The following is an 18,457-nucleotide window of genomic DNA, read 5'->3' as shown; positions in this document are numbered from 1 at the left end:
ATTTAAGATCATCTGATACTTTCTGTTAGTAAAACCTTTTATTGGTAAATATGTATTTGGTTTTTAAGGACATCCCAAATCCTGATTAATGGAGCTATCATTTAATTTTACGCAGAAAACATTTTCCATAAATTTTGTTCTGGCACTTCAGACTGTGCTTTCTGTTACTGATTCATGGCATTCACTTAAAGCCGTGACTGAAGTGTTTAAACGCTTCAGTTCCCAGGTTGCTTTGGTCTTCCCAGACAGCTCAGCACGTTGGCATGCCGGCGAACGAGCAGCCTGACTTTGCTCTGTCACAGCGGGGCCCCAGCTGTCCCTCGCACTCGGTGTCGGTGCCAAAAGGGCACTCGTTCACATTCCACCTCGCTGACCCTCATCGCAGCGCCGACTCTGATAGTACAGAGCTGCCTTGCTGCCTCACAATGCTCGCTGTATTCTTAGTGTGGCTATTTCGATTATCACCAGACATGTCAAGGCCATGTGGGATAAATTCCACTGCAGTTTGTCTGGGCTGATCTGAAGATTTTTAACAATTTTAAGGTCTTAAGTATGTGAAACAGAACACGTTGGTTTAAAAGCTGCATATTCTCTCAGCTGTGACATGAGCAGAAGTCGTCACTGTTAAGTACAGGAGGAGCTGAAGGTGTGCTGGAGCCTGAATGTCTCACTGGTCTGATAATGTTTATTTAAAGCAGATGAGCGTGGGCTGCGGTGAGTCTTGAATGATGGCCGCTGGGAAACGTATCTTAAAGGCTTCGGGAAAGATTTAGTGACGCGAGGGACTCTTTTTAGCACCAAGACGCTTCTCTGTCGAGCTTCTCCTTTTTTCTCTGTGACAGAAACGCCCTCTCACGTTTTAGAGAATGTATCAGATACTACATGAATGTACGTATTCAGTGTCCAGATATTTGTATTGATTGTGCTTAATTAGTTTCAAGCTGACTCTAAAAAGCGAGTTTTAGTATCTTTATTAATTTATTTTGTGGTCATAATGTTAAAATATTTTGATGACAAATGAGTCATTCATGCAACCTTCTATTTAAGCACAATGAATATAATATATATATCTCATTACACAAGCAGAAAATTATGTGTTTCTTTGTGTTTTCACTCAGTTTAATCTTCTAACGACTGGCCTGTTGGGTCATTCACCATAAACAGCATCTTCATCCAGTTCTTTCTAACTAACGATGAGTTCAGGATCAAAAGCAGGGCTTAAATGACTAAGCCCTAATTCAAAGTCCTTTTAGGGTTTAATAGCAAATATTTAATAGAAAAATCTATTTGATTGGCGGCTTTAAGGGTTAGAATTGATCAATATAAGTGCATCTTATCCTGTAAGTTTAATCTTATCAAAAGTTACGCATTTAAAATTTTAAAAACTGACATTTTTATTATTATTTATAAACCAGTCATGACCCATCTGGTGTACCTGTAACTGGAAGATTGATTAATCTGTAATATTTTGAAAATAATAGTTGAAGTCCTACAAACAGGCCACTAATGTTTTTTATGGAGCTGCTAAGTTGGCACTTCTATTGGAGGGAAATTAAAGATGAAGAGAAGATCATTGCACTTCCAGTACCTGCAAAAACCAGTTAGCCTGTGCAAGGAGGGGGGGGGCTTTCAGTGAGTGTACCTGAGATCGCATACAGTTAAAATTTTAGAGTTACAAATTTAGTTTTCTGCTGCTGAAATTGGTGCCCCTTGGTCTCTGCAGTGACTTTAGTGAGAACAGCCAAACCTGTGAGGAGGGGATTGAAGTGGTAATCAACTTTTGTCGTTTAGTCTAACTGAGAGCAGCTTCCTTTCTTCTCTGTATTCTGGAGTTCTTTAGCTTTTCCTGTCACTGGTTTACTGTCTGTCTGTCCTCCCTCTTTCCTCTGCTGCTGTGCAGTTTTCTGTCACTCTGACTGATCCTATGGAGGCCCCCGTGCAGGCCCAGTACACAACTCCTTTAAAGCCCCTAGGCTTTGGTTTAGATGAACCCTCTAAGTCCCTCAGCCACTTGGATCCTGAGTCCAGCTCCAGTCTGAACTCGGACCCCAGCTATCTTCAAGGATCCCATTTCTCCCCTGATGGGACCTCCACCCCCCAGAGTACTGGCTCCACGACACCTCTTAATTCATCTCTTGCACCTGAAGAAGAGGAGTGCCTGGTGGACTCTCAGTCGATCTGCTTCAGCGAGAACCCTTTCTTGGTGGCTAATCGCAAAGGAAAAGGTCTTCCTCCCGGAGAGCAGATCCTGTCGGGGCCTCCGGTGGGCTACGGCAGACAGGGGCAGCTGCAGCCCTGGCTGTTCAGCAAGGCAAGAGAGACGCCCGCCTGAGTGTGGTGTGGAGGCAGCATGGTGTGTTAACAGAAAGCTGCACTCTGAGATAAATACTCTCAGTTGGATGGTTCATGTGAAAGCATTTTTTTTCTCTCTAGGATGCTCTTTGGCCAGTTCATGCATATTAATCCTGTTTTAATAATAACCAGCTCGGTTGCATGTTTTTACTGTGAGCGCAGAGCTTGTGGCACCTCGTGAGGTATTTGTGAGTCTGTGATCAGGATCGACTGGAATGTCTGAGCCGACAGCTGTGAGGAGGAGGAGGGTCACGAAGGAGCACGGCCTGCACAGAAAAGCGCATGTTTAGGGAGGCGTAAATTCACAGCTGGACTAAACAGTTTTTTGTTTTTGTTTTGTTTTCTGCTCTGTGTTTTCAGTGAAACTGAGCGGCTGTTAAATTTGTGTCCTTACGTTTTGTTTTTCCAGGCGCCTTCCTCTGATTTCACCAGGACGGAAAGCCCAATCAGGGAAGCTCCTTACTCTCCTACTATTCAACCGGTAAGCGGCTCTTAAACCCAGCTCTCTTCTAATATTTATCGCCTGCTCTCATACCAATTTTTTTAATTTATTTTTTTTTATCCTTTTTCCATGAGTCACTTGTAGCTCTTTAGAGGAGGTATTTGACACTTTGACCTCTCCTCCCACCCTTAGCCCAGCCACCACTCCTCCAACAGCTCCCTGTGTGCAGGCAGGGAGACCCGCTTCGTAAGTGGGGCATGTGGCCCTTTCAGCGCTGGCCTGGATTTCTCTTTTAGCTCACGCTGCTCTGAGCTCTCTGACAGTAAAACATAACTAGCTGAGTGGTCTGAAAAGCATGTGACTGCTTCTCCGCAGCCAGCTGATTACTGATGGTTTGCCTCATGCAGACTGGAGAAATAGATCTACTGACCAGCTATGGCTTAATATTTTCTCACTGGGTGATCCTTTTTGTTCCCCCCTTGAGCTCTATCAATCTGCGTTGCATATTATGACCACTGTCCCACATTTGGTGATCATATTAGCTCAAGGTAAACTCTGGTAGCTTCGAGTTTTCTGAAGAGTGTCTTTATGTGGCCTGGCATAATCCTAAAAAAGCCCCTAAAGTTTACATTTAGTGATTTTATTCACTGTGCTGCTGATCCATGCATTTCTGTGTCATTGTCATGGCTTTGTTTTAATTTTCGTTGCAGGCAAATATTCATTACACCTCCACTCCCACTGTCAAGGACAACACCTCATCATCAGTGAGTGTCTCCAGAGCTCAGAAATAGCTGTTTTAGGATGATGTATTTTGCAGTATAAGAGCAGAGCCCAGTTTGCGTCAGTTTAACCACATATATGAAGCTATTTATGGTCTTGTATTTGATAGCCTACTGGTTACTATACAGGTGGGTGCCAGATTTCCCAGGAACAGTTAAATAAAGTCTAAAATCTAAACATTTCTTTCAAAAAGTTCAGCCCTACAGTGCACGTGTGAAAACTGTGTCAGAAAACTCTTGGAGTCTGGCTCCAGTCTCATTTAGTATCTTAAAATATATATTTCATACATACAGTCTAGCCAGTATTGCATGCTAAAGTGCTAAACAGACCCTTAAAGCCTCTTTAAGTGCTCATAATCGCCACACCTGAATTAGCTCTGGAGGAGGCAGAGCTTGATGTTAATTATATTCTATAAAATCTGCAGACATGCTCAGATGCATTTCACTCATCAACTCCACCCACATTCCATTCATTCTAATTAAACTTCATCAACTTAAGAAACGGTTCAATTATATTTTACTATGAATATTTGTTTTCCTTCCAGACGCGACCAGGTGCCATCCAGCCAGTGGGGCGTGTTCGGCCCAGCAACTCGCCCGCCACGCCAGACGGCCACAGCCCCAACCCCTTCCAGCATGGCCCCTCCCCCTTCAACTCCCAGACCTCTGTAAGACCCCTCACCACCACATAGGGCTGTTCTCTCTCTCTGCTGTTGGCGTCCGTACGCCATGCTGTGACTACACAGCCTAAAAAATAATAATAGTAATAATACTAAAAAAAGTGCAGCAGTTACAGATGATTATGGCACACAAATGAGGTTCCAAAGAAGTTAAAACCAAATCTGAAGTGTTTGAGTGCACAGGGGAGCTGAGTGTGTTCAGCCCCGGGCACATCTTGAGGTTGTAATTATTTGAGCTCTACCTGAAGACTCGACCCAGGATAACTCCTAAAAGTTAACCGCCTTTTGAAACATTCGCTCATTTCATTCTATCGGCAAGTAGCTCAAGTGGATCAGAAAATACTGATGAATCTATGATTTCATCTCACGTCTTCCTGATTGTTTTATAAAGTTGCTCATTGACGGGAAAAATCTTCCATTGCTTTGAACTCTCCAAGCCCTACTGTCTGTCTTTTTTGGCATACTCCCTCCTCTCTCACATGAAACCAGCTGCCATGCTCTTCACCTGTTCTCCTCCACAGTCTTCTTCAACGTTGCTGGTTTTTTTTCATAGTCTGTCCTCTCCTCCATGTCTCTGTCTGTCTGTCCTCCCCCCCGCCTCCTTTACCATATCGACCTCCCCCACCCTCCCTCCGTGACCCCCTCCCCACGCTGCAGCCTCGCGCCCCCTCCCCCTCCTCGCCCGACGAGTTTCCCATGAATGTCAAGCAGGCATACAAGGCGTTTGCCGCCGTGCCTCGCTCACTGGCAGTGCTGGAGCCGCCGCAGGTAGGCCGTGCTGTCCGGACTCGACCGGGTCACTACAACAACACAAGCATGCTGTGCTGCCTGGTTGGTCTCGTGCCGCATCCTCCTGACTGGAGCAGGCTGCGCTAAGTGAAGCCTGCACCTTGTTGGGGGGGCCTGTGACGTGCTGTGACGTGTGGAATGCCTTCGTTGCCATCATCTGTCGCATTGGTGTTGACTCTCGATCCATCCATCCGTTCATGTGTGACTCGTGTACTAATATTCAGTCACATATTTAAAAATATATTACACCCCTGTGCAATATCGCTTAAATGTCAAATGATTAAAAAGTGCATTGTCTCTGTCCTTTAGCAAAGTATTTTTTTATCCCCAACTCATTGCCTCCCTGAGCCTGGTTGTGCTGGAAATTTCTCCCTGTTAAAAGGGAGTTTTTCCTTCCCACTGTTGCCAAACCGCTTGCTTATAGGTGGTCTATGAGCGCCTTATAGGTCATATGATTGTTGGGGTTTTGTCCGTTTTCTTTGTATTATTGGAGGGTCTTTAACTTGCAATATAAAACACCTTGAGGCAACTATTGTTGTGATGTGATGATATATAAATTAAATTGAAATTAACTGAATAGTTTTTGCCAGTCGTGGTTTGCAAACTAAATTAATATAAATATATATTGTAACATTAATGATGAATTGTACATAGAGAAGGTTTAATACCCAGCAGGGTGCTTCATAAAGTGCCTCATGGGATTAAGGTCACCCAAACTTTGTCTTGTTGAAAATATGTGGCATAATTAACCTAGCATGCAAACACTAAATGTCAACAAACGAGCACACATTGAACGCAGTTATAAGGTTGCTGTTCAGTACTCAGTTGAACTGTCAAATGTACAAATGTACACCATTGTGGGATTTTTGTAGAACATTTTCTGTAGTTGCTGTCTGTATTTAGAAATCGGTTGACAGTTATTTGCAAACCTTCACCAGGCTTTGTGACTATAGCAATTGTTCTGGAGACAGGTTGCCTCCCATCAGGGCCTAGTGAGAGGAAACCTGTGGCATCACCTTGTGATCAAAGTGGACAGCAAGGTTTTCACTTCCTTAAAAATCCCAGGTGTGCTGAGTTCTGTCTCAGCGACCACACTCTACTGTGTTTGCTTTTCATTGTTCATCTTATTAGCAATGTAGTAACACTTTTCAGTCATTTGACGTGATATTGCAGGGGGGTGTGCTGACTTCTGTATGTACTGTGTATCTGTTAATCAGTCTGCCTGTCCTCTGTAGCCATTTCTGTCCTGAGTCATTTTTGTGTCCTTCATGTTGCTAACACTCATTTCTTGCACTACCAACAGGACCTTTATGGCACAAGGAACAACTTCCAACCAAAGCAACCTTCTCCAGAGGTGAGTAAACACATCACAGGTGTCTGCTGTACCACGTTGACCAGAACATAAAGACAGCAATTGTTTCTAGACATTTAGTTTCTAAAAGTCCCCCTCTACAGTTTCATTATATTTGGGTCAATATGGTGTTTAAGAAGTGAGTATTGAAGCTGTAGCTTTGCACATCTGCTCAAAGCGTGCTGCACTGATCATCTGGTGATGACCTGTGTGGCCTTTTCAGCCTGATTTGAACAACGAGGTGTTTGATGACACCGATGGTCGGGAGGGAGCTGGCGAGGGTCTGACCTGCAAGGTCTCCCCTCGGCAACCCCTCTTATCAGACCGTCGTGAGTATATGAGCTTTGCAGCAGTGCCGCGCCGCTCCACGCCTTCCATGGACCTGCAGGTACCCACCGCCTCCAACACAGCTAGAGCATCCCTGTGCTCATGTGCTTGGCTTGACCGGTGGTGGGGTCTGTGCTCCTACAGGTTGGGAGACAACTATGCTACTTCTGTCAGGAATTGGGAGCGTCAGTTATTTGATGTGACGCAGCTTAATGGTGCTGGGTTATATTTTATGGCTGTTCTTTTTTCGTCCTCCTTGGTCTGAGATGCTTTTCTTGCATCTTTAACGACATCTTTTGATCTTCTTGCGAATGTCTCTGCAGCTTTAATTAGTCGGAATTAGTGCTGCGAGGACTTTCTATGTGTAGATGATCCTGCATTTAACATCTTCCCGGACACCAGAGGGTTTTTTTTGTTTTGTTTTGTTTTCCTTGTGCTTTTGCGTTATCACAGAAAACGAACTCTAACATTTGTTCTGTTCAGCAGGATAATTTTCCACAAGTAGACACCACTGTTATGATTTTTGAAGCATAAATGCAATTGCAACAACTTAAAGTGCCAACATGGGGTGGAAGGGAACTAAACCACAGCTGCATGACCCGAATTTCACCACCACCACTAACCACCTCCTGTGTTCATTGTGATAACTGTAAAAGTCCTTGTCGTCTCATTTAGCCACTTCTCTGTGGAATATTTACTGGGGTGTTGTATATTTTAGAATAAAATCTGTGGAACTGTGACGTTAAACAGACATCTTATTTCAAGCGTCTAACCAAAAACCTTTATAGATTTAGAGACGAAGGAACCTGATGTGCAACAATGCTGACTCGTGCAGACTTCAGCATTCAATCTGCAGCACTATACGAATGTTATTATAATATATAATTTTTCAGTAGGGAAAAATGCAAGCGCTCTAATTTCAGCATTTCTCGCTTCTAATTTTGTTCATTTTGTCCTGATTTTGATGCCACAGAGCCCAGTATTTGGTGGTAAGCACAGCCCAGAGCAGCGCTCTTTCAGGGACAGACAGAAGTACTTTGAGATCGACGTGAAGCAACAGACGCCAGAAAAACCCAAGCCTCGAGTCTCCCTCGTCGGGGAGGATGACCTCAAGAAAATGAGGGAGGAAGAAGGTTTGTTTCCTGAGTGTCCTTCTTAGTCACATGCAGCTCGTATCTAAGGAATGTGTTCAAATCAGTGGAGTGTGTTTACATCATAATCTGTTACCAGAGAGGAAGTTTGAACAGCGAGCGCGGGAGTACTTACTGGATGATGACGATGAGGATGAGGATGAGGAGGACCTGGCCAAGCAGGTGGCACAGATGAAGGCCACCGGAAAGGTGTTGCTGGATGGAGTGGAGTACAAAGTGGAGCCAGTGTCCACCCCATCCCAGCACTGCACCACACCGCCAAACTACAGCTCAGGGTGAGAAGCTGTGTTAGACGAATCTATTTTTCTTTATACTTTCTTCCGCACACTGAAGACTAATTGTTCGTTTTGCATGAAGGCCTTCTTCAGTAGATGGCAAGGGAGACTCTCAGAGGAATTCATTGGAGGACAGCTTCAGGCTGGAGCAGAGGCCCAACTCAATGACTGGGTAATGACAACACACAGGACAACATGTTTACCTGCTGTTAGCCACTGATCACACTCCTCGCGTCATCCTCCCAGTGCGGTGGTCAGTTTAAGCTGCAGAATTTTCAGTTTCTCCCTCTGATGACTGAGTGAGCTCAGAGTTCAAAGCCTAGAAACCAAACTAACTGCACCCATCTATCCCGTCAGTCTCATCCCAGCCTACCCCGGGGAGTCAGCAGCTCCCATCCGAACAGCCAAAGCAGAGCGCAGACACCAAGAGAGACTTCGTATGCAGAGCCCCGAGCTGGCCGTGGCACCTGATAAGGACCTGTCCCCTGCAGAGAAACGAGCCCTGGAAGCCGAGAAGAGAGCAATGTGGAGGGCAGCACGGTAATACAACCATGCCACACGTTAAGCAAGGATAATAAAATGCTTTCAGGGCTAAACCTCGATTTATGGATTTATTTCGGCAGTCTTTGAGTAACATGGATGGTAACTTTGGCAGACGGCAGCATCCACACGCAAAGAAAACGCATACTGAAGGAAACCAAGGATCAGATCAGCCTTTTTTTTTTTTAATGACTTCTTTAAATTCCAATGTTCTGAAACATTGAGATTGGTTTGAGAAGGTTAGAGACACTTCTGTCCCACATTTACTGTTACAGTTTGTCAAGCTAGTAAATAAAAGGCTTCAAGAAGTTACTTTATGTCCACGCAAACGTAAATTCTCGGTAGATTTAGTTTAGTGACTATCCTGCGTGTGTGGTCAGTCTGTGTCTCTGTCTCACTGTTACTGTGTCTAAAAATTGTCTTATTTATCATTTCTGGCTCTCCTACTTATATTGGTGTTTTACCTTCCATTCTTTGGTTTTCTTCTCTTTGTCTGTGTGCCTTTCTTCCTGTCCTCCTCCACATTCCTCCGTCATCCTGGCGTACACTTTTTTTATTCCACTCCCTCCCTCTCTCCGTGACCTTGTGGGGCACAGGCCCTATGGCCTAGAGGAGGATGTTAGGCAGTATGAGCAGGACCTGGCTAAGAGGCTCTACCAGGCCCGAGTGAGGGCATCTCAGGGCACGGCCGCGGCACCCCAGCCCCCCACTTCCTCCTCTACCTCCTCCTCTGCAGCCTCCCAGCTCAGGTCTGCTCCTCGGCCCCGGCCGCCAGGGCCAGATGCACGGCATCGTGGGGTTGTGCTGGGGTGCTTTGATATTTGGGGTACTTTGCTAGAGGCCGAGTTTGGAAAGGTCCAAGCAAGCACTCGCAGCAACACTGACAGTGCTTCCGCTGCCTTTCCAGTGCCGTACTGCTTCTGCACGTCTCTGCTGTTTCCCATCTCCAGCTCCTTTTGGTTCCCGCCTCTCTTTTCTTTTCTCTGTCTTGTCTTCCACCCTCGTTCTGCAGAACTCTTCGTTTTCATTTGTGCCTTGCTGTTCTTTTTGTACTGTTACTAACACGTGATCCGCAGTAAGTACGCAAGCTTTCTGTGAGCTGAGGGTACGCCTACTAGCAGTAGGTAGTCCCTTTTCCTGGAGTGCATCCTTAATTTTTGCTTTGAAATTACATTTATTTTATTTTATTTTTTTTAATCCCAGCAAACCAGGACAAGGAACACCCCAAAAATAGCAGTGATTGGCCTGCACCCACCCGTAGTGGTGTGCATATGTGTGTGTGAGAGAAAGACGGTGTCAGTTTTTTGTCTCCCTATTTCTGTAAACGTTGGACTTTATTAAATGCCTTTGAATATTTTTTTGATTGCGGTCTTTCCTCCTGCAGAATGAAGTCTCTGGAGCAGGATGCACTGAAGGCTCAGATGGTCATCGCCAAGTCTCGGGACGGGAAGAAACGTGGGACGCTAGATCAACTGACAGAGTCACCTTCGCCTGCACCAACACCCTCTCCCACTCCTATGGAGGGTAAGAAGCAGCCGCTAAAGGAAACGGCATCTTGTTTTTTATGTTTGTTTTTTCACCTAAAAAGCTCATTTTCCACCCTTTTTTTTCTACCTGCTTAAGCACATTTTTTTGTCTGTTTGGCAGAGCTCAGTCCTCGAGGATTAACCTCGCCCGGCAGGCTGGTAAGATTTAATCCTGAATTTCAGTTTCTTATTGACTGATTTAATTGTTGTTGTTTTTTCCCCCACTTGCTAGTTTGTACTGACTTGGAGAGCTTGAGTCATCATAATATTAAAAAAAAAGCTGTAACACTTACTTTACAGTGTGATTTAATTGAATAAAGGAAAATCGTCAGGCTCTTTTGTTCACAAGCTGGAAGAGGTACATTTGCATCAAAATACATTGACATGAATCCACCATCTTGCTCATTGCCACTCTATCCAATCAGAGCTGAAAACACACACACTGCTCTCCCATCAATGCCACAGCTGGCTGTTTAAATCACCCATTTGCCTCTCTGCCCTCCACTCTCCCTCTTCCATTTTATTCTGTCTTTTCCTCTTATTCCCTGACTTTTTCCCCTCTTCCGCTGTGTTTTCTCCTTTCTATACTTTGTCCCACTTCCTCCATTTTCCTCTCTTTTGTTTTCCTTATTTCCCCTCTTCTCCCTCTGCTCATTCCTGTTTGCTATCCTTCTAGTCCGTGTCAACAAAGAAGTTTGACTACCGACAGTTTGCTGCCATTCCTTCTTCCAAACCCGTATACGACATCCAGGTATTGGCTGCATGCCGATCTCCGGGGGCATCAAGCCTCCTCCTCCTCCCTCCCTCCCTTCCCTGGCTTTCCCGTGCTGCCTCTTCCCTCTAGTTTCTGTTAATCAGGAGGCCTCCCTGTGACTGCAGTCTAGGTTGTCGCTCAGTCATCGATCCGTGCTCTCTCTCCTATTCGTGGTGTGGCTCACTAACTCTCACCTGCACAATGAAGGCGGACTTTTAATCTAAATAACAGCACACCACATCAGCCTCCCTCCCTCCCTCTGCCTCACACCTGTGACTCACAAATGTAACAGCATCTTTAGCTGTATCCATTCACATCTATCTATCTCGCAGCCAACTAATCGGTCGCAAACATTAACGCTCACCAGCTGCTGGGATGCAGACAGGTCTTTGATCCCACTAACCTGGGTGGAAAACTCTGCATCTTATTCACTCTCACACTCACTGCCATCAGTTGTCTTGTTCCACGCATGGGTTGAACATCATGCAGAAGAATGACATGTCCTTCTTGACATTTCCTCTCATCTGCGCTCATCTCATCTCATCCGCTGATCTTCTGTGCTCTCAAGAGGATAACGGTTCAGTTTGTATCCGTCTGTTTGGGGAAGAGTTAATTTCCTCCCGTGTGGAGGAAGAGAAGGGGGAAGCAGGGGAATCTCGGAGTAGAGGTGGAGCAGCAGCGCTTGTTTGCAAGTGGTCGTTTATTTCTGAGTCGAGTATCCGTCGTCTGTGACACCGTCAGTTTACACTGTCTGGGATTCTGGGATATTTATGGATATTATGAAAAGTTTCAGCTTGTTTGTTTCCTGCACGGTCGTTTAAGCCTTCGGGGGTTTGAGGACTTTTCTTTTCTTTTCTTTTTCCTCCAAACCTATCTTCAATCTTCACAGAGAACAAATTATTCGCAGTTGTAGTTATTCCTTGACTTTATAGTGGCTGTGAACTGACCCCTCCACTGCAGTATATAATATATATATACTTAATATAAGGCAAATTCCCATTTTGAAGTGTCAGGCAATGATTTTTACCTTTTTTGAAACAAGATGTCACAGATGAGGGTTGGATCTGACAGGCCTATGCTCCCCACGTGCATCAGTGAGACTTTGCTGCCCACGACCTTGCAGACCGGGAACACCCGACAATAGCTGCAGCTTTAGAGATCCTCTGACCCGGTCGGTTAGCCAGCAAAATTTTGTCCTTTCAAACTCACTCAAATCCTTACATTTGCCCATCTTTCCTGCTTCTATATCATAATATTATCTCTGATCAGTGTATACTGTCTTCGATCCCTGCAGACAAATTCAGTAGCTTTTAAAATGAAATTTACATGACATCTACGTCGCAGCTGTATATAAGTCAAGCGTGTTATCCGGCCCCTGAACAGAAGAATGCGTTGTACACTGATTGGTTGAGTCCCCCGCCTCCTAAAGTGGAGTGGAGATATAAAGGGAACCCTTCACAGCTCGTATCATGGAATAACTCCAACCACAGCTAAGTCTGTGTTTGTGCATCATCTGAAAAACGTCTGAGCCTGTCATGTGTGTCGGCTTCAGTTGAGTGACACGTTAAATTCTTTGTGTAGACTAAATAAATAGATAAATCACTTCCAAGCATGATCAATTTAATCCAAATTAAGCAACAGATGACTCCTTACAGTGCTGCTTGTTTTTTTTGTTTGTTTTTTTCCCCGTTGTGCATCGATGCATTAGTGCTGTTTCTCTGTTTGTCCTCTCTTTTGTGGGTGTGTCCACCTGACACAAGAAACCTCGACGCCAATGACTTAATCGACGCCCTCTTCTTTAACACGCCCGTTTCTCCTGGGGGAGTAGTTGAGTAGATGTACTCTGGCTTTGTGGCTCTGACAGATTAGGAGCTTCAGTGCTGCCTGCTAAACTGCAGAGAGCAGCTGACATGTTTCCTGACAGTCTCCTACCTTGCCAGCCCCACTACTCACCTGGTGAAGGCTTCCCCTGGGCTACAGGTTATTAAACCCCTGCAGAGTCAGTCCCTGTTAATAAGAGTCTCTTTTTATTTCTTTCAGTCCCCAGACACAACTGACACAGACTTAAAGTTCATCGATGACGGCTCCAGTAACCCAGGTACGTGGTGCTGATTGTTACGCCCTGAACTGTACCAGAAACCTCATTTATTTGTATGCATGGGCTTCTTCCTGTTTCTGACTTTCAAAATAAAAATCTTTGCCACAGAGTGTGACTACTGTAGTCTTGCAGTAGTAGCGGGAATTCTTGCTGATAAACAACTGAAAAAAAGAGCTTATGTCAAAAAAAATTGGCAGATAACAAGATTTAAAAAAAGTCTTGTCTTTGGATTTACTTCTAAGAAGAACACTAAAAATTTAGAAAATAACTTCAAATAAGTAAAAATATTGAGACAATAACTCCAAACTTTTACTTATGAAACACAAAATGATTGTTTTCAGTGTCAGAAACAAGCTGCCTTACCAGTGTATTGAAAAGAGTGTGCCACAGTAATCAGCTGTAAGATAAAAGCAGACTTCTTTGAGGTATCAAGCAAAATATATAGTTTTTATTTCTGTATAACAAAGATATTGATGTGACCGTAATATTCTGATGTCACATAATGATAGTACAGTCATTTTAATCCAACACCGCCAAGAAAACGTGGCAAGAAACTTCTCACATGTGTAGAACAAATAAAGGTTTCTGGTACAGATGGAGTATACACTCCTGCTTTTATTTTATTTTATTTTTTGGTTTCACTTAAAAATCTAAATTAAAAAAAGCTTCACAAACAGGTGAAGTGAAAGGAAAAGGAAGTTGTACCTCAACCTCTTCTGTCCCCTTTGATTCAGGTGCCTACCTGGGATAAGCGGCTCCTATTGGTAGGATCCTGTGTGCATGTGTTTGTCGCTCTGTGTGTGTGTGTGTATGCGAGGAGCGTTTGTCGGGGTGTGTGTCGGGTTGTACATTTACACTCTAACCTGCTGTTTGTGTGGCACAGTTGGGGGTTTGGGTATAAGATGGGTGTGTCCACCTGGGTGTGCTTTGTCATCTGCTCCCCACCAGACAGGAAGCAGCTACTGATTCGAAGGGACGTTTTATGTGTAAAGGATCAATTTAACCACAGTCCTTTGATTTGTGCATGGATTTGTTTTGAATATAAAGACGTGCACCAGAGAAACCACATGTGTGCGCTAAAATCTAATCAGAAACTTATTTGCTTTATTTTGAAAGCATGATTTGCTTATTAAAACTGGTTAAGTACAGTTGTGGTCAGAAGTTTACAGTCATCATGGCCATGAGTGTCTTGGTAATTTGGGGTTTATAATTATTTCTTTGAACTGTTTTTTTTTTTTTCTGGGGTGGAATGATCACATCTATCTTTAATTACTTTAAAAAACAAGAACCGGGGGCATAAGTTTGAATTTATTTTGCCTTTTTTCTAGTCCACACAGGGTGAAATGTATACATAGATATAATATAACCACTAATATTTGGTTAAATGTCCCTTATTTTACCACTCTTTGAATTGTTTGGTAAATTGGTTTGTTTCTGGCTTTAACCTGGCTTTAAAAGCAGGATTGCGTTCAGGTCTTTGGGTAGGCCAGTGGTGTCCAAACCCAGGCCTCGGGGGCCGGTGTCCTGCAGGTTTTAGATGTGTCCTTAATTCATCACAGCTGATTTAAATGGCTAAATTACCTCCTCAACATCTTAAAGTTCTCCAGAGGCCTGGTAATGAAATACTCATTTGATTCAGGTGTGTAGACCCAGGGTGAGATCTAAAACCTGCAGGACACCGGCCCTCGAGGCCTGGAGTTGGCCGAGCCTGGGTTAGGCCGTTTCGAGAAATTTAATGTTAGCTGCCTTTATCCATTCCTAAATCAGTTGTGGATCGGGATCATTGTCCTGCTGGAACATCCAAGTTTTATCCTATACCATCCACTTTGTGCAATGTACCAGTACCACCAGTAGCAAAACAGCCCCAGAGCATAATGCTACCACCACCATACTCGACGGTTGAAAGCTGCACCTTTATTCCTCCAATTGTGCCTCTTATTATTGCGGACAAATAGCTCAGCCTTTGTCTCGACTGGCCATCAAACTTTTCTCCAGAAGGCATTTGGTTTGTCCAAGAGGGCAACTCCAAATTTGAGTCGAGCTTGAAGGTGTTGATTTTGGAGCAGGGGCTTCTTTGATGGTTGGCACCCACTCGGTCCATGGCGATTTTAAAACCGGCTTCACTGTGGACACTGGCGCTGGTTTGGGTCTCCAGTGTTCCTAGTATGTGTCAATCCAATGAGTGCTGTCAAACAAGCTTTTTATTCTGCAAAGAGAAACTACCAGCAGCACTTAGTCATGATCACTAACTAGAAGCTACTGGGCCTTGTCAATTTAAAAGACTAATTGTTGGACCTATACGATCGTTCCAGCGTGCAAAAAGAACAGTTCAAAGAAACCACCTGAAACTACCATGACATTTACGCCTATGGCGAGTGTACGTAAACATCTCATCACAACTGTGTTCATTGCTTTTATCCTCCTGCTCAGCTGGCTCAGCAAAGCTTTGGCCTATCTCTTTGCCCTGCACACATGTAAAAACTTAGCTACATGATGGTTATGTGCTTCCTTTGTTTTTTTTTTTTTATTTACATGATCAGCAGGAACAATCACTATAGTAGAGAAGGGTGACCACTGCAAGTGAAAGGATGTTTAAAACAAGGACTTGGCAGTGAAAACACTTAAGGAATACTGAAGTCATGGGTTTGAGTTTAGCACAGAAACTGGACGCATCTGTTTCCTGCTCGTTTCCAGCTGCTGCTCTAAATGTGGGGTGTCTCTCGCAGGGTCACGGGATTCACAGGGATCTTCTGTCCTGTCGCTCTGATCTTTTCTGCAGCAGATACTGTCACAAGAAAAGATGAGAAATTGCAGCAGCTCACATGCATTTTCTCTCTCTTTTCTTTTTTCCCCTCCCAGGAACCGCCGCGAGCCCCGACGTCACCCCGCTGCCTGCCACCTCCGCCCTGGAGGAGATGGCTCTGTACAGCAACAAGCGCAAACTGAGGCAGGGCCGCCGCAGCCTGGAAACCGCCGTGCCCACATAACACCTCACCAACTGAAGAAAAACCCTGCAGACGTCACGCAAACATACACAACTTTACAAACACTGTGGAGCACTGGCCTCAGAGGGGCGTGCGTCCACAGGAGGTGCAGATTCACCAAACACTACACATGCTGTCAGTAGAGCGAGATTTACTCTGCCGTATGTAACCACTGCAAAGTCTACGACGCTGATAGTCGCCACACAGACACTTAGAGCCCGCGTGCCAGTCTTGCCTTTCCAGTCTGAGGGCCAGTTGCTCAACGGCCCCTCAGCGGCAAGAAAGCGCTAGCGTTGTTAGCTAGGGTTGCTACTTATTTTTTTATTTCTTTCCATTTAGCATTCAGTTTGCCTCGTAGAATCAGATCTATTTTAACTAGAGATCAAAGCTTTTAGGGTTTTTTTAATTTAAATTTCTACGCCTTCAGTGATTTTTGATGCTTTTAAACAAAACATACTGGAAGACAAACACAGAAAAGAAATGGGTCATAGCTATACTAACTTCTTGAGAGACATTCATAGGCTTTCAGTGTTTTCTTCGGCCGACAGGAGTGTGTATGTGTATATATATACATACACATATATATATTAAACGAGTAGGGAACATCCTGCTACCTTCACTGTCACAAAATGTGGTGAGCTTTTTTTTTTTTTTTTTTTTTTTAAAAGAGTACATATCATTTTTGCACTGCCACTGGTCCGCTTTTTAAAGAACTTATTCCTTCACCCTATCTCGGCCTGGAGGCCAGCTGATAATGCGACTCGCCATCTGTTAATGAGTCACAAAATTACAGCTTTCAGCCCATTATTTGCATATCACTTCATTTTATCTTCGCTTTTAACTCATCAGTTTTGTTTGAGACAGCCATATTTACAAATTCAATTGCCTAAGTTGTTTCAAATCCACTTCACGGGGCCTTTAGCAACGTCACATTCCTCTGTAGAGAGTATAACTGACTACAATGGAGGAAGCAGCATGGAGCAGGCAGTTTGGGAGCATGCATTTTGGCATCATTTTAATATTAATGGTACTTATCCTGCCCTGTTAAGGGTAATAGTTGTTTGTTTGTTTTTTTTAATTAATGTGAATCACCACTTTCCTTGCGTTATGAGGTTTGCCACAGTGATGTGAAGGTAGCAGGTGTGTGTTTTTGTTGTTTTTATTTTTTTGTTGTTTTTTTCTGTCTATGGTTAATTTAAATCTGACGCCACTGAAAATCATTTATCGTGTGAATAATGTACAAATACTGAGAGGAAAAGCAAAATTCGGGGTGTGAAACTGAGCCAGTCTTGGACCTACACTAAACACGTGGACTGCTGATGCATCTAGGTTCAGGCAGGCTTGGCGCTGGGATGCTCTCTGCATGTATATTGGTTTGCTAATGGGAGAGCCCTGAGAGGCAGAACCAGTTAGGAAATCCCTCTCAAGACATTGATCTCACTCAGACTCTTCAGCTTACAGCTCGACACAGTGTCAGTGACGGGTATTTCTGCAGAATCACAGCATCGTAGCATTTTGTGTTAATTTAATGTAGTGTCTTCTAATTAAAGCTTTCCATGTTGCTCTCACTGACTGAAATTCAGTTTGATAACATTCGCAACAGCTAATATCTTTAAAAAAAAAAAAAAAAACTTTTAGTAGATAAATCTTTTTTTTCCAGATGGGGTTCACTACATTTTTGATGCAGTGTTTCGAGTTTCTGTGTTTAATTCTTTTCGTCTTGAGTTCTCTTCGGGGGCTTTTACTTGCCAATAGGCTGGAGGGGAAAAGGGTCACATGTCCTAGGGTTGAGGGTTATAGCTCATACAAGACTGTAACTAGTGAATTTGTACAACCAAAGAAGTCTATTTTGTGGTTCAGGAATAATAAATTTTACTTTCCATGTAAAAAGCTGACTGACTCTGTCATGTGTTGTGTGCTGGGTTAACATGCAGGAAGAACAAAGAACAAGCAAGAGGCTGCAAGACACTAAAATGTGTAATGATGTTAGGAATACATATGAGACATGAACATAACCATAAAGTAGAGGGCACGGCTTGTGAGAGATGATGGCCAGATTTTCAGCTTTATTTATATATCACCAAACTACAACAGCAGTGACCTCAAGGTGCTTTATATTGTAAGGTAAAGATCTTCCAGTAATCCAGAGAAAACCTTAAAAATCAAACGCTCCCCTATGACTAAACAATCGGTGATAACGTGAAGAAAAAAACTCCCTTTTAACAGGAAGACACCTCCGGCAGAACCTGGCTCAGGGAGGGGCTATCTGCCATGACCAGTTGGGGTGATGGGAGGAAGACGGGATAAAGATGGCTGTGGCAGACAGCCAGAGATTAATAATAATTAATGATAAAATCAGTGGTGTAGCTAGTGAAGAAGAAACAGTGCATGATGGGAGCACTCTAGACC

At 43.9% G+C, this 18,457-nt stretch overlaps 1 protein-coding gene across 10 annotated transcripts in view; it reads left to right on the top strand.

Moving 5' to 3' along the window:
* scrib (scribble planar cell polarity protein) overlaps positions 1–16,708 on the top strand; it is a 79,415-nt gene extending 62,707 nt beyond the window's left edge. For 6 of the 10 annotated variants that reach the window (XM_063483365.1, XM_063483364.1, XM_063483366.1 and 3 more), the window contains 13 exons: positions 2,762–2,833; positions 3,505–3,558; positions 4,119–4,241; positions 6,346–6,396; positions 7,694–7,853; positions 7,951–8,146; positions 8,229–8,318; positions 8,504–8,686; positions 10,071–10,210; positions 10,334–10,371; positions 10,889–10,963; positions 13,007–13,064; positions 15,924–16,708. In XM_063483365.1, the coding sequence (XP_063339435.1) occupies positions 2,762–2,833; positions 3,505–3,558; positions 4,119–4,241; positions 6,346–6,396; positions 7,694–7,853; positions 7,951–8,146; positions 8,229–8,318; positions 8,504–8,686; positions 10,071–10,210; positions 10,334–10,371; positions 10,889–10,963; positions 13,007–13,064; positions 15,924–16,051 (1,368 nt within the window). In that variant the 3' untranslated portion in view covers positions 16,052–16,708. Of the gene's footprint in view, positions 1–2,761; positions 2,834–3,504; positions 3,559–4,118; positions 4,242–6,345; positions 6,397–7,693; positions 7,854–7,950; positions 8,147–8,228; positions 8,319–8,503; positions 8,687–10,070; positions 10,211–10,333; positions 10,372–10,888; positions 10,964–13,006; positions 13,065–13,798; positions 13,829–15,923 lie in introns of all 10 variants that reach the window. The other 4 variants (XM_063483370.1, XM_063483367.1, XM_063483369.1 and 1 more) reach the window with 3 other exon arrangements.
* Positions 16,709–18,457: the final 1,749 nt, after the last annotated feature.

This window comes from Pelmatolapia mariae, linkage group LG9 (genome assembly GCF_036321145.2).
Source record: "Pelmatolapia mariae isolate MD_Pm_ZW linkage group LG9, Pm_UMD_F_2, whole genome shotgun sequence".
Classification (NCBI taxonomy): domain Eukaryota; kingdom Metazoa; phylum Chordata; class Actinopteri; order Cichliformes; family Cichlidae; genus Pelmatolapia; species Pelmatolapia mariae.
The sequence above is the reverse complement of the archived record's forward strand: the minus strand, read 5'-3'. Positions and strand labels throughout refer to the sequence as shown.